Genomic DNA, 20,484 nt, shown 5'->3' with positions numbered 1-20,484 from the left:
GCGCATTAGGACGTATCATTCACGTCGCCTTCGCTCGCTCGGGCCGTTGTGGGAAAAAAAAAAATAAATAAATCCATAAATCATTTTCTCGTTCGTGTATCGCCTAAGTGCCGTTTGTCATTTCGCATTTCGGGGGCTGCTTCGCCTCGCCGGCCCTTCTCCTTCCCCGCTCCGGGGTGGGACACGTCGTGGAGTCAAAGGGGGGGGGGGGGGGGGGGGGGGCGGCGTCGCCACCTCCCACCAAAATGGGAGACCCCGCTGCGCTCGGAACGGCGGAGCCGACGGGGGGGCGCACTGCTGAGCTGCGGCCGCCCCGGGGCTGCGCCTATACATGCCTATGAATACATATATATATATATATATATGGCCGGGGGGTTAGTGCCCCCCGGACCGGGCCGTCTGTAGGGGCGCGCTGCGGAGCGGTGGCGCCCGCAGCGGTGCGGGGAGCGCCCCGACGCCGCCGGCAGCCGGACCCCCGCCTCCCCCCTTACCTCCAGCCCCCCGGGCGTGGGTTCGGTCACGGCCCCGGCAGGGCGGGCGAGGGCCCCTCCGCATCCGAGGGGTGTCGTGTGTGTGTGTGTGTGTGTGTGTGTCCCGGGGTTTCGCTTGCGGCCATCGGGCCGCCCGGTTTTCCCCGAAGGCGGGAGGCACCGCCGCTGCCGGGGCCGGGGCGGTGGGAGGAGGGGGGGTTAGAGGCGGGATGCAGCGGGATGCTGCGGGGCTCCTCCGACGGGAGGGTGGCGCACCGGCCCCCGCGCCGAGCGGCGAGAAGGGCACAAAGCCGGGACTTCGGAGCGGGCGGGAAGATGGACGGCGGCGGTTCGGCGTGTGAGCTCTCCGCCCGCATCCCGCAGGCAGCGGCGGCCGCGGGGCTTCTGACGAAATCCGTTTTATCGGGAAAACACCGACATCGACCCGCCGGTTCCGCTTAGATCCGCTATAAGCGCCGAGAGGTGGGCGGGGGTGGGGAAGGAGGAGGGGGTCGGGGAGGACAAGCTGTTGTTTGGGGTGCCCTTTCCCTGCCTGCCGCGCCCGGCAGCACCGGGGGCTGCCCCGCTCACCCGCGCGGTTGCCGCTTTCCCGCGGCCAGGCGGCACCGTGGGCCGTTGCACCGGCGTCCCAAGCCGCCCGCAGCCGCTGGCGGTTAACGGGAGAGGCGAAAGAGCGGGGGTGCGGGTGCGGGGAAGAGGGAGAAGCAGGGTTCGGGGCTGCCACACCGGGAACGAAAGCCGCGGTCTCCCCGGTCTCTTCCCCCCCCCCCCCCCCCCCCCCCCCCCCCCCCCCCCCCGCGGGAGCGGAGGCGGTGCCGCCGGGGTGCAGTGCGTCGCGGCGGCCGCTGGGGGGCGCCCGCCGCCCGCGATTGCGGCTACTGGCGGGGCCGGGCGGGGGCCGCCGCGGAGCTCCCGGGGGGCGGCGGGGGGCGGCAACCGCGGGCGCGGAGCCGCCGCCACCGCCGCTCCGCTGGACGCCGAGTCCGCCGCCCGGAGGCGTCGCCGCTGGCGGCCCGAAGCGCGGCTCAGGGCGGCGCGGCGGTGCCCCCGGGGAGGCGGGGGCCGGGGGGGTTGCGCCGTAAACCCGCTTCCCGCGGAGCGGCGCGGCCCCGCCGCCACGGGACCGGCCCCCCGGCGTCACGCCGGGATGGGTTTGGCAGCGGCGGGGTGAGTTTGTGCCCTGCCCCCCCCCCCCTCCCCCGCCGCCCCCGCCTCAGCTCACCGCGGCCGGGGGACTCGGGACGCCCTCCCCGGGGAGGGGCGCGGGGGTTGGTGCTACGCGCAAGTTTGGAAACGCGGGGTCCTGCGGAAAAAAACGCGCCTGAGCATCGAGTTGACCGAAACGCGCGGGGGGGGGGGGGGGGGGGGGGGCCGCTATCTACGGACAGATCGAATTTGGGGTCAAAGCAGAAGCTGCTCGCCCCTGCTTTGTGCGGTTCTTTAGAAACAATAAAATATTTAAAAAAAAAAAATATATAAATATTTCATCCTTTCCGCTCTTACTTTCTTCATTTTGTAAAGTCACGGACGTGGACCTTCGGCTGTAAAAAGCCCGTGGGCACCAACACAGCCGGGGGGGGTGGGCGGTCTGTGAACACCCGCCCCGAAATCCTCTCCCCCCCCTCACCCCCAGGCGCTGAGCCCTCTCCTCGGTGCCCGCGGAGCCTCCCAGCCGTTAAGCATCGATCAAAAACGTGTCAGTCGAGCACTTGACGTGCTATAGACACTATGGGGAGGATCGACTTTAGCACGGAGCTGCCTTCTCGCTGAGGGAAAAGCGGGAGGCAGGGGGACACCCGGCGGGGGGGGGGGGGGGGGGTGGGGTACCAAAATCTGTGAGAGGTGTCCAGCCCCGGGTGCAGCCGCGCAGTCCCGGAGCCTCCGGCGCCGCGGTGGCACCGGGGACAGCACGGCGACGGCGGGCACCGGCACCGAGCGTTTCGCTTCCAAAATCGGTGGCTGGGAGCCCCGCTGCCCGTTCCTGCTTCCCCCCCCCCTCACCGCCACCCCAGCCGCTGGGGACATCCCCGGGGGGCTCTTCGTTGGTACCCGATGCTCTCCTGTGGCGTTACTGGAAATTCCGAAGTGACTGGGGGAAAAACCGGGCGCGGGGTGGTGGTACTGGAAATGGGCTGGAAACACTGCACAGGCGCGTCATGGAAAGTTGCACTTTCTCACACCGACAAACACGCGTAATTAGCTAAGGCAGCCCACGGGGGAGGGGGGGGGGGGAAATAACAGTCTCGAGTTTCCCCTTGTTAATGATTTTCCTAAAAAAGCGCCCCCGCGCCCAGCCCAGGGTAGGAAAGTCAGCGGCTGGTGGAAACTCCCTCTCCAAGGAGAAGGTTGTTTACGGGTACCCGTGTGTGCGCGGTGGCGGCGAGCGGCGAGTCCCTGCCCAGCGACCGCGGAACAGCCGCTCCTGCAGGGGGCGAGTTGGGCAGGGGGGCGAGGTGGGCAAGGGGGAATGAGCGAGGTGGGCAAGGGGGAATGAGCGAGGTGGGCAAGGGGGAATGAGCGAGGTGGGCAGGGGGGAATGAGCGAGGTGGGCAGGGGGAATGAGCGAGGTGGGCAGGGGGAATGAGCGAGGTGGGCAAGGGGGAATGAGCGAGGTGGGCAGGGGGAATGAGCGAGGTGGGCAGGGGGAATGAGTTGGGCAGGGGAATGAGGGAGTTGGGCAGGGGAATGGGCGAGTTGGGAGCGCCTGGGGAAGCTGCAGGGTTTATCCTCCCTCAGCCTAAGCGCCCTTCCTGCCTTGCCTGCCTGCCTGCCTGCCTGCCTGCCTGCCTGCCTGCCTGCCTGCCTGCCTGCCTGCCTGCCTGCCTGCCTGCTTGCTTGCTTGCTTGCCTGCCTGCCTGCCTGCCTGCCTGCCTGCCTTGCCTGCCTGCCTGCCTGCTTGCTTGCCTGCCTGCCTGCCTTGCCTGCCTTGCCTGCCTGCCTGCGCTCTCGGCCCCCCCCCCTCTATGACGCAGCCTACTTGACGCGCGCCGCGGCCAATGAGGTGCCGCCCCCGGGGGCGTCGCTGCCAGCGGATTGGTTGGCAGGAGCGGAGCGCTGCGCAAAAACAGAGCAGCCGAGCGGTGCCGGCTCAGAAACCGCCGGCAGAGACCAGAGGAGCCGGGGCCGGGGCCGGGAGCGGAGCCGGGACGGGAGGCGAGCGGCGGCGGCAGCAGCAGGCAGAGCCCCAGAGAGAGGGGCTAGGCGCAAAAGGAGCAAGAGAGAAGGAAAAAAAAAAAAACCCAAAACCCTGATCGGCACAGCCCTAAAAAGCAGAGTGATGATGATGACCATCCTAATAGCAATAAAAGAAGAAAATGAAAGACTGTCAATAGAAGAGAGAAAAATCTAATTTCTTAAAAAAAAAAAAAAAATCCCAGAGAAATCAGGGAATGAAAGTTTTGGCTAGCAAAGCTGTTCTCTGCCTTTTTTGATAAGAAATCTTCTTGCGGGTTTTTTTGTTTTTGTTTTTTTTTTTTTTTTGTAATTTCGCGGTATTCTGCCTTTTTTTCTTTGCATCTAAAGAGGGCATGTCCACCGGCTCTTCCAGCAGCATCTACCCCTCCAGCTCCCACCAGGAAGACAAACCGAGGACAATCTTGAAATACAAAAATTTCCTTCTTGGGATTTGCTGCTGCTGCTGCTGCCTCCGCCGCCACTGCTGCTGCTGCCGCGGTGCAGTGCCAAGACTCTCGGAATAAATAAAAGCGGGCTACTGTGTATCTCTAGATACATCCAGCTAATAGCTTTTATTAGTTGGCCATTTATTTCGAAGATCACAGATGAAGCGGGGACGCCTGTCTTCTTCATTTGGCCAGCGTGTGAAACAATAATACTCGTAACAAAAAGGAGGGAGATGGGGGAGAAAAAAATCCTAACATGAACCAGAAGAAATAATACCTAGCATCCCCCCTAAATCAACCTCTCTTCCCCCCCCCCCCCCCCTCCTTTTCCTTCCCCCTCCCCCCGATCCCTCTCTCTCCACACGCTTGCAGGCGCGGACACACACACACACACGACAGACGCACACACACACATAGATAGACACGCAGAGGCGCGCACACACACACACACACTGTACTGTGTATTTTCGGAGGAGGTGGTGGTGGTGGTGGTGGTGGCTTTTAGAAGAGGAGGAAGAGGTGGTGTTGGGGAGGGGGGAATCTCTTTCCCCATTTGGAGATGATTGTGCTATTCCTCTTTGCCTTGCTCTGGATGGTGGAGGGGGCCCTTTGCCAGCTCCATTACACGGTGCAGGAAGAGCAGGAGCATGGCACGTTCGTGGGGAATATCGCCGAGGACCTGGGCTTGGACATTACAAAACTTTCGGCTCGCCGCTTCCAGACGGCGCCCAACTCCCGCAGCCCTTACCTGGAGCTCAACCTGGAAACCGGGGTGCTCTACGTGAACGAGAAGATCGACCGGGAGCAGATCTGCAAGCAGAGCCCCTCCTGCCTCCTGCACCTCGAGGTCTTCTTGGAGAACCCCCTCGAGCTGTTCCGGGTGGAGATCGAGGTGCTGGACATCAACGACAACCCGCCCTCCTTCCCGGAGCCCGACCTCACCGTGGAGATTTCGGAGAGCGCCACGCCGGGCACCCGCTTCCCCCTGGAGAGCGCTTTCGACCCCGACGTGGGCACCAACTCGCTGCGCACCTACGAGATCACCCCCAACAGCTACTTCTCCCTCGACGTGCAGACGCAGGGGGACGGCAACCGCTTCGCCGAGCTGGTGCTGGACAAGCCGCTGGACCGGGAGCAGCAAGCGGTGCACCGCTACGTGCTGACGGCGGTGGACGGCGGGCAGCCCCAGCAGCGCACCGGCACCGCCCTGCTCACCATCAGGGTGCTGGATTCCAACGACAACGTCCCCGCCTTCGAGCAGCCCGTCTATACGGTGTCGCTGCCGGAGAACTCGCCGCCGGGCACCTTGGTGCTGCAGCTGAACGCCACGGACCCGGACGAGGGGCAGAACGGCGAGGTGATCTACTCCTTCAGTAGCCACATCTCGGCCCGCGCCCGGGAGCTCTTCGGCATCGCGCCGCGCACCGGGCGGCTGGAGGTGAGCGGCGAGCTGGACTACGAGGAGAGCAGCGTGTACCAGGTGTACGTGCAAGCCAAGGACCTGGGGCCCAACGCCGTGCCGGCGCACTGCAAGGTGCTGGTGAGGGTGCTGGACGCCAACGACAACGCGCCCGAGATCAGCTTCTCCACCGTCAAGGAGGCGGTGAGCGAGGCGGCGGCGCCGGGCACGGTGGTGGCCCTCTTCAGCGTCTCGGACCGCGACTCGGAGGAGAACGGGCAGGTGCAGTGCGAGCTGCTGCAGGGCGACGCGCCGTTCCGCCTCAAGAGCTCCTTCAAGAACTACTACACCATCGTCACCGAGGGGCCGCTGGACCGCGAGCAGCCCGGAGGCGACGCTTACACCCTCACCGTGGTGGCCCGGGACCGCGGCGAGCCGCCGCTGAGCACCAGCAAGTCCATCCAGGTGCGGGTGAGCGACGTGAACGACAACGCGCCGCGCTTCAGCCAGCCCGTCTACCAGGTCTACGTGAGCGAGAACAACGTGCCCGGCGCCTACATCTACGCCGTCAGCGCCACCGACCGGGACCAGGGCGCCAACGCCCAGCTCGCCTACTCCATCCTGGAGAGCCAGATCCAGGGCATGTCCGTCTTCACGTACGTCTCCATCAACTCCGAGAACGGCTTCCTCTACGCCCTCCGCTCCTTCGACTACGAGCAGCTCAAGGAGTTCAGCTTCCAAGTCGAAGCCCGCGACGCCGGCGAGGAGCCGCAGCCGCTGGCCGGCAACGCCACCGTCCACATCGTCGTGGTGGACCAGAACGACAACGCCCCCGCCATCGTCAGCCCCTTACCCGGCCGCAACGGCACCCCGGCGCGGGAGGTGCTGCCCCGCGGCGCCGAACCGGGCTACCTGGTGAGCCGGGTGGCGGCGGTGGACGCCGACGACGGGGAGAACGCCCGCCTCACCTACAGCATCGTGCGGGGCAACGAGGCCAGCCTCTTCCGAATGGACTGGCGCACCGGGGAGCTGCGGACGGCCCGCAGGGTGCCGGCCAAGCGGGACCCCCAGCGCCCCTACGAGCTGGTCATCGAGGTGCGCGACCACGGGCAGCCGCCGCTCTCCTCCACCGCCGCCATCCAGGTGGTGCTGGTGGACGGCGCGGCCGAGCGCCCCGGTGGCGGCGGCGGGGGTGGCGGTGGTGGCCTGGGCGCGGGGGTGGGCGCGGGGGGCGGCGGGGGTGGCGGTGGCAGCGGTGAGCATCGCCCCAGCCGCTCCGGGGGGGACACCTCTCTCGACCTCACCCTCATCCTCATCATCGCCCTGGGCTCCGTCTCCTTCATCTTCCTGCTGGCCATGATCGTCCTGGCCGTGCGCTGCCAGAAGGAGAAGAAGCTCAACATCTACACCTGCCTGGCGAGCGACTGCTGCCTGGGCTGCTGCTGCTGCTGCCCCTGCTGCAGCCGCCAGGCGAGGGCCCGCAAGAAGAAGCTCAGCAAGTCGGACATCATGCTGGTGCAGAGCTCCAACGTGCCCAGCAACCCGGCTCAGGTGCCGGTGGAGGAATCGGGCAGCTTCGGCTCCCACCACCACAACCAGAACTACTGCTACCAGGTCTGCCTCACCCCCGAGTCCGCCAAGACCGACCTGATGTTCCTCAAGCCCTGCAGCCCCTCCCGCAGCACCGACGCCGAGCACAACCCCTGCGGGGCCATCGTCACCGGCTACGCCGACCAGCAGCCCGACATCATCTCCAACGGCAGCATTTTGTCCAGCGAGGTAAGGAGCCGGGGCGCCCCGAACCCCCCAGCCCCCGCCGTTGGGCAGCCCCGCCGCCTTTCCCCGTCGTCTCCCCCCTTTCGTGTCGTGTCCCCCCCCCCCGTCCCCCTTTCGTCCCCCTTTCCCCTCCTTACCCTCTCATACTCGGGAGGTTTCAGCGGCCTGCGAGGGAGAGGGGAGTGGGGGGCAGCCCCCCCGCGCCCCGGCCAGCCGCCTGGTCCCTCTGGGGAGCTGTGGCACCCGAACGTGTGTCCCCCTCCCGCCCCGTCCCCCCCTGAACGCAGGTGGCCCCCGCAGGGATGCTCCCGAGCCGGTAGCGGCAAGGGGATCGCCGGCGGCGGGGCGGGGGGGGGGGGGGGGGGGGTACTGCTTTTGGCAGAGTCGAAATGACGTTATCACAGGGTTTATCTGAGGCAACGCTTTAAAACTGTGTCTTCTTCTTTTCTTTTCTTTTCTTTTTTTTTTTCCCTTCCTGAAATCTTTACATGCGCAAGGAGGGCTTTGGGGGAACCCCCCTCTGGGACTGTGACAATCCCTACAGTTAGCAGGAGCTTTAATTAATTTGTGAATTAGGGTTTATTAATTGACTTCGCTTTGCTCTGCCTGAGCGGCTCTTTGTAACCCAAAGCTGGGTTCGCAAAGGGAAGCATCAAGAAAGAGTTTCCATGAAATTACACGCAGAGACTTCACACCCCCTCCTGTTAAGCCTGTTGTCTGTATTGCGGTATCTAGTGTGCAGAGAATTTCTGTCAAAGCATCGTACTCCCCCGTTAATCGTTTTCTGCTGGGTTAGCTCATACATGCTCTCAGTACCTCTCTGCCCGTGCACTAATGAAAACCACACGCTCTCTCTTAACGTGAAGGCTGAAACTTAAATACTGGCCAGTCTGGCAAAAGGCAGTTGGAATATTTTCTAAAGCTCAAGTTTTGCAGTAAAATTTCTACTATGGGCTTGTGAGATTGGCCTTTCCTCAAAATGTCTGTAGAGCTCTGTCTTCTGTTGCCTTTTTAAAGGACTCGAGGGTATCTCGATGTATTTTCCTCCTTAGGGTGCAGTAGCTGTACTGTCTCCCCCTATTTTTATGTACTGGAATTAAAAACAGGCTGAAAACTAGATTTCAGTAAGTTTTCCCTCAGACTAAGTAGTACACAACTCTAGAAATAGTTCTGTTGATTCTTGTGCGAGTCCTTGTGATGCTCGGCAGCACGCACTGTGAGAAAACGTGTCAGAAGCTCATCCCAAAAAACTCAGGGAAAAAAAAAATCCCTCCTGCCTTCCCATCTGTGCAAAGAAGAGTAAGCGCTGGGGTTTTTTTCCCTTCCATCCTAGAAACAGATTGTGTAGGCCTCCTTGCAACTAAACATTACCGTTTATAGTGAATACGGTGAGGTGTTCTGGTGTGTTTTCTGTTGCTGGTTACAGAAATATCAAGAATTAAAGATTTCCCTATATTTTCTCTTTCCTAGACAAAACACCAGCGTGCTGAGCTCAGTTATCTAGTTGACAGACCCCGACGAGTAAACAGGTATGAGCTCCTTAGCCTCGCTTTGCCAATGCATGCTTTAGCAAGTCTGAATGGGGTGCAGAGATGGGTTTGCTGCAGAGGTAAGATAGTAGTAAAGCAATGGGAGAGTGAGCGTATGTAGATGTATTAAATAAAACTCTGTTGGCTAAACGAGTTTGAATTACGGCTCTTCTGAACTGCTTTCAAAACCAACTGAAAAGAGAGCAAAATCTCATTTTGTGTTAGTGTCTAAAACGGGCTTTAAATACTTACGAATGCTTCTGTAGGGTCTTCTGGAAAGCGTTGGTCTCTCTGAGTTAAAATTGAGCTATCTAGCTTTCGGTAAACGCTGCCAAGGTATTTTTACCAATTACACGAAAGCCACGCGGAGCAATAACGCTTGCTGTCCGCTCCAGCCAGCCTACCAAGGGCTGAAAATGCCATTTTTGCTTATGGTGGCCAGAGCACCTCTGCAGCAGCAGTGCAGCAGGCAGGAGTGGGTGAATGCAGCGCCGTGTTTGGCCATGTGATGGCAGAAGAATGTTTTACGAGTTCTTCTTTCATGTTTATTCTAATGTAAAGATGTTTCTGTGTGTCTAGTTCTGCATTCCAGGAAGCAGACATAGTAAGCTCTAAGGACAGTGGTCATGGAGACAGTGAGCAAGGAGACAGTGATCATGATGCCACTAATCGAGGTCAATCCTCTGGTAAGTCTGATAAGAGAATGGAAATAGTAGATCTTTCAGTAGAGAGACTAGAAAGGACAGATACTTAAAGGAATATAATGCAAGAGTGGCATAAATAATGTGAGCATGTTGTCTGGGAGGCTGCGTTTGAGTCAGCTTGCTACTACAGTTACCTGGGCAAGGAGACAATTTGGAACCCTTTTCGTTCGTGGGGCAGAGTTTATTTTATTTGTTGGGGGGGGGGGGGGCATGTTATTCTTCATCATTTGCTGTAGCAAAACTTGCTGCACATTAAAGCAAAGTTGCTGGTACGTTTTACGGTGCTTTTTTTTTTTTTTTCCAATGGCAGATTTGCAGAATTTCAGAGGATCGGGCAATTTTTGTTTAGTAGGTACTTCAGCTGGCATGGCAGTGCAGAGTGCAGGGGGAGTTCCCAAGGGAGAGAATGAGCCCAGTGATGGAATGACAGCCAGACTGTGAGGGTTTTTGCTGGGGATCAGTGGAGACACATTGGTGCTCTGAATGTGTAATACCTTAGTGGTTTTTGAGGATTGTTTTGGGGGTTTTTTAATTCAAATTGAGGCACCGTGTAGTCTAAGTGATCTACGTGTTAATAAGACTCAGGTGTTCTTCGATATATTTCTTTCAGTCCTGACAAAGGAAAGAAATGCTTTGAAGGGCTATGAAAATACATACCTTGCAGAGTTACTCCCATGCGTGCGCTTGCTGTCTTTGCTCTCATACTGTCAGTTTTCTCCTCAAAGGGACGTTTGTTTTCGGGCCTGTGCATTAGAATTCATTCTCCCCCTCGCACTGCGTTTTAGCCACAAAGGCTTGTGTGCTTTTCTTCCCTACCACAGTCTCAAAAGGTCTGGTATGTTCTGATTCAACACAGTGATTTCTTTCCCCTTGTTTCCTCTGTGCTCTACCGTGTATAAGGATTTGCTACAAGTGCCTCGTACAAAATACTGCCAGAATCTCCCCAGTCATCCCTTTTTTTTTTTTTTTTCCCCCCCCTGCCTTAGAAGATACCAGGGCAAGGGACTCAGGGCTGCCTCGCCCGCGCGCTCCCTGAACGTCCTCTATTTTCTGCTCCCTGTGCCCTGAACGGTGGGAAACGCGGGCACCAGGGGAAGAGGAGGCTGCCACAGGGCCCCTTTATATTGCTGCAAGTCATTAACATGCAGACCTAATGAGACTCGAGAAGAGCCAAGAGTCTCCCGGAGCTCCCTGCTTCTTGCGGGGCTTCATGCGAAGTGAACAGAGTGTCTATTTTGTGTCTGGGAACCTGACAACACACCAGGTCTTGCCAGAAGTTTACATCTGAACACAGAGCCTCTTTCATTTTTGGCCTATATATGGCGTATGATTTATTGTTGTTTTAAAAAGCCGTGTATTTAGCCTCCCCCCCCCCACCCCCCCCTTTCTTTCGCACTGTTTCTGATGCAGCAATCAGTGCTACTGAGTTATAAAAAGCTCCCTCTCCTCCTGCCCTCCCTGCATTCCTTTTTTTTTTCTTTTTTTTTTTTTTTTTCCCCCCTTCTGCGCATTTTACTGCAGCAGTCATCTCAATGAACATTTCAATCAGCTTAGTCCCTCAACATAATGAACCATAATAACCAAACAGGGGGGGGAAAGAACAAACATCTGCAGAAAAGGGCTGGGTTGACTGATGGTGGGAATATAATCATAGAGTTGCACATCAACTGAAAGCTATTTTCTTTTAGATGCATTCAGTGCTGGTATTGTTGTGCCTCTGCTCTTTATTCTTTCTCTCCATTTTAAAAGTAGTCTATCTCAGATACGAACACTGGAACTACTGTCAAACACGGCATTAGTCGTTAGCTGGGTAAATTCTTCATTTTCATCATTTCTGTTTTACCAAACTAGAGGGAAAAAAAAATCTGTACTTTCAAAATAATTTCAAATCATTCAAGAATCCGACGTGATTTATGAACTTCCATGTCTTCAAGGGGGATTACACGTGAATTAATGAAAGCTGACAGCTAGGTTTGGTCTGCTCACAATTAACAGTTTGAACTGAAACCTCAAATACACAGAACTTCCAATTTAATATATTGGTGCTGTGATTTGAGAATAAATTTGCATGCCTCGTTTTTTAAATGCTAGTTCCGAGTAGAGATTTGAATACAAGTCTCTGTAGAAACTGCTTTAATCTTCTACATACGTGTAATACAATTTTCCTGTAAGTTTTGGTCTGAATCTTGCTGTCGTGATGCAAAGAACATGCCCCTCGACCTCATTGATGACAAGATATTTTTATGTAAAAACTTCCCTCTTGCTATTAGCTTTTGATGGTGAATTTTATGGGAAAAAAAAAAAAAAAAAAAGGAGCATAAATCTTGATTGATCTTGAATGGCTAGAGGATATACCTGAGGGAATGCCTTCTCAGTTTTTCAGTCATTCTGGTGCTCTATAATCAATTCTTTCTAAATTATTGAAGGAAAACACACTGGTTGAGGACATGGCAGAAGTTTGGGCTGTTTTTTCCAAGATGTTACCTCACACCGTGCAGCAGCATCGTATTTGTTTTTAAAAAGCATTGTATTTGCATCCAGAAACGCTTAGGTGATGATTCACATTGACAACTAAAACTCACTCCCCACCGGTTTTAGTCAGCAGCGTGTTCTGCTCAGAAAACATCTTTTTACTGTTCTGCACAGGACTTCTGTTCCTGTCACCAGTGAAGAGCCCCGTGGCACACAAGTGGCTATTCTATGGCAGCGCGTTGCTAGCCAAGCTGACTGTCAGAAGTCATGGCCAGTTATTAATGGGGAAGGAGAACGTGCGGGGTGAAAATCTGTCACCGTGTCATAAATTTATCCTGCACTATTATTTAGTGAAAATTCCGAACAAAGCCATTCTATGTGCCATCAAATGTTTTATTACGGTTTTGAACTCAGATTCGAGTTCTAGACTGAGTAGTCGTTTCATTGGCTGCGGTGGGAACCTGAGCTTTTTGGAGAACGACTTCCCAAAGGTGAAGAAGCACAAGAAGTTTCTGGCGGACAGAGGAGGGGTTTCTCAAACCCCGAGTGCGAGTTTGGATTACTTGTGCTCTCTTCTGCCTGAAAATCGTTGAGACAAAAGCTGCCATTTGTTGTGCAACAAATGCAACTGGTACCACACTACTACCTATTATTAACACACTGTATTTCCATCATGTTCTGTAGGAGTAGTTTCTAAGCATGAGGTGAGCTTATTTCCCATGGTTGATTAAATTCTTGGCCTCCCTTGTGAAATTGCTGGCTTGGGTGCCAATTAATACCCTGCATGTGTGTATGTTTAAACTGTATGATTAGACACCTGTCCTGTAAGATTTGGACTCATGCCATCAACTGAATTCCTGCAGTTGCTTACTAGCTACTCAGCTCTCTGGAGCTGAACGTGCCGAGGTCTTTACAGCATTACCTTTGTTTCACCTTTTTCACGGAATGGGCATGGTCTTGCAGGTGCCCTTCAGGAAGGAATATCCAAGGTGTGAAGCTAAAGAAACGTCCTGTCATGTATATACTATACAGCTGTCCTATATATATTATTTCTGATAATCTCCACTGGACAGTGTCCATCGGTGACCGGCTGAGATCTAAAACTAGGCTTCCATCAGTGGATTTATGAAGGGAATTGATAGGCGGCTAATACAAAGGCACAGGGTGAAATATTGCCTCTCACCTTTTCTGTGCGGGCAAGGTAAACCCCAAGAGGGTTGTTAGGCCTTGTTGCAGAAGAGCTATGACATTTCAGCGTTCATGAGAAGAAGAATTTGAGAAGTTGGAAGAAGAATTTTAGTGATAAAGGGACAGAGAAAACCAGCATTCCTTCTCGGCCTATGCAGAGTGACAGCTAAATCCTGTTTTGAAGATCACTTGGGCTAAGAGTCTATCCTCGGATAAAGTGAGAGGGAACATGAAAATGGCTTAGAAAAGTGCTTTGACTCAAGCTGAGGGCGATTTCTTTTTCTTATTTTCTCTTCTTTCCTTCGGCTGCATGCTTAATAGTGTTCACATCTCAATGGTCCAGATAGGGCTTTGAAGTTGAGATTTGGAAGAGCTGAATATTGAAGATGTTTGAGGCTTTATGCGTGTTCTCATGCAGATGAAGTCAGTTTTATCCAAGGCACCACACCAATTACTTAGCTGGAAAGAATGATAATAACTCTGTTTCATAAAGTCCAGTTCTTTGGTAGATAAAGTCTTCTACAGAGGAAGACTTCGAACATCATTAGCCTTATTTACTACACAAAACTTGAATCATAGGGAAATGAGTATCTTGCTCAAGGGTAATCTAACCAAATGGATAGCTGTCCTGGTACTGAAGCTCCGAAAAGGAGGCCAGGTTCCCTACATCGCGCCTATCTCTCATCAAACCGGCTTTCTTAAGAAAAACTACCACAGAAGGAACAGAAAATGCTGTTTCATTCGGAGTAAAATTCAAAGTTATGAAAAAATGACACATTGGGGGGGAAAAAAACCCCTCTCAATAACAATACTACAAAAATACTTTGTCAACATTTAATTTGTATTTTTGCTTTTTATTACATCGTTTGCTCGGTAATACACATGAACACGTTCAGTCATTGCTCTAAAGGCTTGGTGTACGGCTCTTCTCCCTTAATTAAATTAAGAAATAATGCATTATTTAAAATGGTTTTAGGCTTAATTTTTGCTTTGATCTAAACTGTCTTTCAAACCAATTAGAATTCATGCACATAGAACTTTTGATTTTCCCCTTTTGAAATATGAAAAGGAAGCAAATTGGGAATATGCTTCAGAAATGCAACACCACCAAGTATCTGATTCAAAGCACCTGAGTTCAGGAAATTCAGATGCAGATATCAATATTTAACTCCTTTCCTACTTTTTGGGTTCCTTCAAGGGAGGGGCGGGGGCGTGTTTTCCTTCAAAATCTCCAAATTTCAGGTTGTGTGAGGCCTACCTAGTAATAAGGCTTGAACAAATAGGAAGGAACTAGTGGGCTTTCCCATGAGCTTTTATTTGTATTTGCAGTAGTGCAATGCTTATCGTTTTTTTCAGCACTTCAGTGCACTATACTGTCTGTTTGCATCCACAGAGGACATCTGAAATTCGTAACTCAGAGTCACCTTTAAAATCTCAGTTTATCTGTTTGCAAGGTCTAATGTGATAACTCAATGAAAAACATAAAGCGTTTTTCTTTAATGTGGGTTTGCAATTACGAGGGGTCGTTCAGTTCTGAAGGATCATATATATATAGAACCGGATTTATGAGGGAGATGAGATGGAAGTGTTTCACTGCTGAACATTTCTTTTTGTTGTAAATCAAGAACATGATTCTTGGTGTATGAAGGAGTTCTGTGCCGAATCTCTTACTTGGTTTGCCATGTTCTATCCTTCCTTCCTTGGAAAATAGCCAATGGCCTTCACCTCCCCCGGTTTTGATGGGTTTCCATTAGAAACAGAGACTTCTATACCGTGACCCACAGCAAAAAGGCGGAGGAAGAATAGCCAGTGTTCATATCACAGTCAGTGTCAATACAGATAGGTGCCCAGGGATTTCAAAATCAGGCTGCTAATTCGAATTTATTTTCTGTCAAAACACTAGAACCAAGGGCTTGGTTCTGCCCCTATTAAACTCTTAGGGAATGTTGTGACTGGTTCAAGTGGGAGCAATACCCAGCCCCAGGCCTCGCTGAACATTTTGTTCCCATCTTAAGCAAGCATTTACATTCTAGCTGTGTGTCCCAGCAATGTATATTAAAATTCAGATGTATATAAATTCTTTTTTTCTTTTACAAGTTCTCATCTTCAAGGGGAGAAAAGTTTGTCATACAAGCTTACATTTTATATCCCCTACATTCATTACTTTGTTTATTCAAAATCCTGATTTATAGCGGCTATAACATCTCTTTTATAATAAGCTGTTATATAATACTACTCAGTGCACTGCAGTAGACAAGCAATATTCAAAAGGGAAGTAAAAAAAATAATATTTGTGTAGAGACATTTTGCAGTTTAGCAGCTGATGTGAAAACAAAACAGTAAAATGGAGGGTGATTTTTTCCAGGGGAAATAAAAATCCATGAAGGAAAAAAAATAGTCTCTCTTTGAACATACGTCTTCAAAACAATGTTATTATACTATCTCCCTCCCCACTGACTAAAGAATCTAATTTAATATTTATTCATATGTTTTCCTTTCTCCTGTTGTCTTTCAGGAAATGTTGACTGAATGTGGTCACTGATACACTGGTAGCAAAATGTAACTGTAATCATTTTCCTATGGAAAGCAGGGTTATTTGCTGTTTACATGTAACTTTGCTAGGAAGTCTGAAAATGGGAATAACCACTTTGTGATAATTGTCACTTAAATCTTCTGAATGGCAAAAAGATTCATAAAATACGTCTTTCCTTGCATAAGAGGTATTTTTGTGCAGACATTTCAGCACATACACCTGGTTTTACAGGCATTGTTAGGTATTAATTTCTTTCTGGGAAGCCTGCATCTAAATCTTTCCTTTCAGCCTTTGATAGCTACTACCACTACGGAATTTAGGACTATACAATTCGTGCGCCTTGCCTGATGATCTTCATCTGATCCCTTAATCCTGTCTGCAGTTCACATTTGCATTCTTCAACAGTTCGCTGATCAGTAATTTATTTTCAGATTTCTGCATGCCAATTATCAATGCAAGGTTTCTAATCGAAACTGGCCCTAGCATTGTAGATTGCTTAATTTAAAATTAAAAAGTCATTATAAAGTGAGATTAATCTGAAATCAAAAGCCTTTTCTCTTCCTTCATATTTTTTCGAAGTGACTGCCTTTAGTGCTCCAGCACTTGTTGATAGCTCAGAAAGATTCTTGCTTGCTGAAGGGATTGTTTTTCGTAGTGTGAGATATTTCATAAATATTACTAATATAAGTTAATTTGTGGTTCAAAACAGTGGTAGAATTCTTAATACTAATCCTCATATTAGAGATCAAGCTAATCCAGTTCTTCACAATGTTGGCTGGTGAATGAGCTACGTTACATGAATCTTATTACAGTTGTTCAAAATTTTTTCCTATTTCTTTGGCAAGTAATGTTGGTTTTTTGTAATTCTAATGCAATGCTTGTAAGTGCAATGTTTATAACAGATTTAGTTCAGTTTTGACATACACCTAAGACACTCAGTTCTCTTTATAAAGACAAGGAAAAGCTATTTCTTTACTGTGCTGCTTTTCTGTACGATGCTGAACATCAACTTGGAGACGCTGGTATTTATTTTACTCTCTGCCTATGATTTCATACACCGTTCCTCTCAAAACAAGTATAATCCAACAACTTAGTGACTCACGGTCTGGAAATACTCTCTTGGAAGGCTGATCTGAAGGTAGTCAATAGCAGCATAGCTTGTCATTTGAAATCTTAATAGCATTAAAGGATTTGTAAGCAAACAGTTCCGTGTTGGCAGGGACAAGTGTTTGCTTATATAGGGGAGGCATTAACAATGTTGTCAATAGTATCCGCAGCCATGTCACATCGGGCTGTGGCTACCTTTGTACCGCTAATTACAGTCATTTATTACAGGGTTCTGTCCCTTTGCTTGGATGACTTGATGATAGTAAGGACGGCTGCAGTAGCAGCGAAAGCTGTCTCTAGAAAGAATGATGTAACAATTGATCAAATAAGCCATCCTGATCACTTGAGAGCTGGATTCCTACCTTGTAAGGTCTGCTTTTAGTATCGATAGGCTCTATCTCTCTACTAAGGTATGCGCAGATAGTTCCTTTATAGGACTCATTAATATTTCACTTTCATAAATGAAATCTGTGATCCCTCAATCAAGGCATTTCATTTCTTTGGCCAGAGATACATTCACGTAGAAACAATTCCTTCATGTTCTTAAACGAGTATTTTCAACTGGTGAACCACAGACATCAACCTGCAAGTGGAATTGAACCTTATGTGAGCGGGTTCTAAACAGTGAGCTCTGCAAGTGGTTTTGTGAGACAGAACCACCAGTACCCTTCTTCTTGTGATATTTTTGTGGGGGTGTGACGTTTTGGCATTTAGAGGCGCTTATTAAATGGTGTCTTTGACTTCTGAAGACTGGACAATGAGATAGTTTTTGTTGTTGTTGAGGAGATGAAAGTTGTGGAAGAAGTTCTTAGGACATTTCTCTTTCCGCTTCTCTCTCTTCTTGGCATAATCTCTCTTATCTGTCAGCAGCTGTTCCTGATGCTGAAGCTTATATCTGTAGTTTCTTTTTCTCTCATGCTTGCAGGCATGGATCTCTTCTCCAATTGCACGGAGGAATGTAAAGCACTGGGCCACTCAGATCGGTGCTGGATGCCTTCCTTTGTTCCATCTGATGGACGCCAAGCTGCAGATTACCGCAGCAATCTGCACGTACCTGGTATGGACTCCGTTCCAGACACTGAAGTGTTTGAAACACCAGAAGCCCAGCCGGGGGCAGAAAGGTCCTTCTCCACCTTCGGCAAAGAGAAGGCCCTTCACAACACTCTGGAGAGGAAGGAGTTGGATGGACTGCTGTCTAATACACGAGCGCCTTACAAACCACCATATTTGAGTAAGTACTATTCAAAAAGCTGTGTGAAAGCGTTCCCTTTGCGGGAATAAGAACTGGCTCTTTCTGCTATTCATAGGAGTAATAATGCAGACCCAGTTTTAGGAGCAGTGGGGTAAAATGGCTTCTCTTGGATTCAGGCACCACTGAAGAAGGCATTGTTCAGTGCTTTTAAAAAAAGAAAAAAAAAAAAGACAAAAGCTTGATTTGTTTTTTGTGTGACATGATTGTCAACCACCAAAGTATCAGCTGATATTAGTGGGGGAGTTGCTCGGTTTTGTTTTCTGATGCTGGATTATTTTCAAAGTTTTCTTGGATAGGCGATTTAAACATTGGCGTTGCCAGGCTAACATTTTTTAAGACCAAAGTTAAGTTGAGAGAACTGTCCTAGGAGCTTTTTTTTTTTAATGCTTGAGCAGTATCTTGTGAATAAAGAGTATGTTTGTTATTTTGAAGTAACTATTTGCACGGTTAACATTAAGTGTTTGGAAGGAAGAAGGCGAAACTTTTTGCCTTGGGTCCGATCGTCTTTCAGCCTCCATGGTACTGACTTTTGTCAGTGCTCCTCCGTGCCTTCTGTCTTGTTCCAAAATCTTGTCTCTTTCTTTAGTCATCTTTTGAGTGTTGTTGGGTGGCATGAAAGAGTGTGCTAGATCTCAAAAAGACCTTCATCATTCCTTTTGGAGTCTGAGCCAGTTGTAGAACCCTTGAGTAATCCTTTGATCTACTATCTTTTCGTTCTATTTAGCAGCCTTCTGTATTTTATTAGAGGCTAATCTCCTTGACTTCAAGAGTTGATGATGTTTATCTCATCCAAATAAGCCAAAGACACTTAACATTGCGATACCGACCCTTCTAAAAGCAACAAAAGCCTTTTAGGACAGCGGATCAGGGGTTAAAAAAAAAGAATTTCACTGAATGGTATTAATTTATTTATTTTTATTAAGCATTTAGTTGTTCTGGAAGGTGCTGCACTGGCAGTCTTGGCACGTGAGGATCTTTGCTACAGATCATTCTCAGCACAGACAGCTCAGTTCTGCCTTCTTAATTAGCTGTCCAGGTATCTCGGTCCTTCAGAGAGGTCTTTTTACCACTTCACTCTTTAGATTTGCTTTACTGAAAGCTTCTAAATTTGGACACCAGTTCTGATACGTGAAAGCCATTCCTAAAAAAACCTTTCCTGCGTCAATCAGCTTTATTTTCTGTAGGCTAAAATGTCCGGTGTCAATCTTCTGGTCATACTCTAAAGACAACGTGAAATGTCACTTAGCTGTGACCTGATGACTCCGTCTTTCCCTAACTGGTCTTCCATCGTTTACCTCTAAGAAACGCTCTTTAGTACTAAGCTGTAATCTAGCGGTACTAATTTAATCTCAATTACTTCAGTTAAAGATTTGAGTTCAGTGGCACTGATGGTCTGATCACAACAGAGTTCCGATGCAGCGTGTGCGTTGCAGTGATGGTTGTATCTGCTGACACCTCAGTGGTGATTTCTGTTGTTTTGTTCTAGGCTTGGGAGTTTTATTTCAAATAACAAATATTTACTTTATCGATAGTTTAGGGATTTTTAGATTTTGTTGAGCTGATATAAGTAGTATTGTTGAACAATGTGTTTACGTATAGACATTGCTCTGCATTTTACACTTTACTGGTAGAAGGGCGTAAAAGATTGGAGGTAAAATGTCAGAAGTAAGCAATATAATTGAGTGGCATAATGTAATCCTCACTGGAGAATCCAGATTGAGTTTTGCTTTTTTTCTTTGAGCCTCAAAGCTAAAACTCCTACAAAACAAGGGTAATATTTCTCTGTTTTATTCTCCTTTATTTAATATTTTCTTTGGTAAAATTGTAGATTATAGTTGTAAAGCAAATAACAGGAGCAAAGAAAAGAAAGTGAGCACAATAGTTCTAGCAGTGGGTAAATAATTCATTATTAATGATGTATTCAATATATAAGGCAAGAGGAATGCGTAAGGGGAAGTTGATTCAGGAAGGAGCTTTAGTTGAGCCACTGGGTAATTGCAATTGTAATAAAACTAAATTCAACTTCTTAACAAAGAAGATGAAATCAAAATCAGTTTGTCAGTAGAACGATTTTCTTAAAAGAAGTTATTAAAATGTATGAAACAGAACTGTCCTATTCAGCAAAAATACTGTATAACAAGTTGCAGCATGTATGAAAATGGCTGTCAGAAAAATCAGCAGTGAAGAAGAAAAAGTATGTGGCAGAATACAAAAACTATTTGAACTAAAAAGGTCTCTTAAAAAAGAGATTCTTAAGCAAAATGATCAGAAAAGAATGGAAGGTCTAGCAGGTGAACTTCAGGATAGTAGTTAGTGGAGGTACGAGGGACCTCTTAGAGCAAAGAGCCCAATGCATACAAAGAAATACCAACAATTTTTAATATATCAGGCGTGGTAAGCTAGGAAAGAATTA

The 20,484-nt window shown here is 49.9% G+C and overlaps 1 protein-coding gene across 1 annotated transcript; it reads left to right on the top strand.

Annotated features, from left to right (window-relative positions):
- The first annotated feature begins 4,670 nt into the window (after nt 1-4,670).
- On the top strand, nt 4,671-18,100 carry PCDH10 (protocadherin 10). Its single transcript, XM_086464352.1, has 4 exons — nt 4,671-7,289; nt 8,757-8,815; nt 9,395-9,501; nt 17,745-18,100. The coding sequence occupies exons 1-4, from the start codon at nt 4,671-4,673 to the stop codon at nt 18,098-18,100; spliced, it is 3,141 nt and encodes a 1,046-aa protein (XP_086320478.1).
- The last annotated feature ends 2,384 nt before the right edge of the window (nt 18,101-20,484 follow it).

The sequence above is a fragment of the Leptosomus discolor genome, chromosome 4, assembly GCF_034619465.1.
Source record: "Leptosomus discolor isolate bLepDis1 chromosome 4, bLepDis1.hap2, whole genome shotgun sequence".
NCBI classification, from domain to species: Eukaryota; Metazoa; Chordata; class Aves; order Leptosomiformes; family Leptosomidae; genus Leptosomus; species Leptosomus discolor.
Note: the sequence above shows the minus strand (reverse complement) of the source record. Positions and strands in the feature narration are given on the sequence as shown.

What these genes read in the sequence shown, in the direction of transcription:
- PCDH10 (XM_086464352.1), top strand. Translation starts at nt 4,671, where the DNA reads ATGATTGTGCTATTCCTCTTTGCCTTGCTCTGGATGGTGGAGGGGGCC. An exon ending in GCAGCATTTTGTCCAGCGAG is followed by an intron (nt 7,290 to 8,756) that starts GTAAGGAGCCGG and finishes TCTCTTTCCTAG; the next exon opens with ACAAAACACCAGCGTGCTGA. An exon ending in TAATCGAGGTCAATCCTCTG is followed by an intron (nt 9,502 to 17,744) that starts GTAAGTCTGATA and finishes TCATGCTTGCAG; the next exon opens with GCATGGATCTCTTCTCCAAT.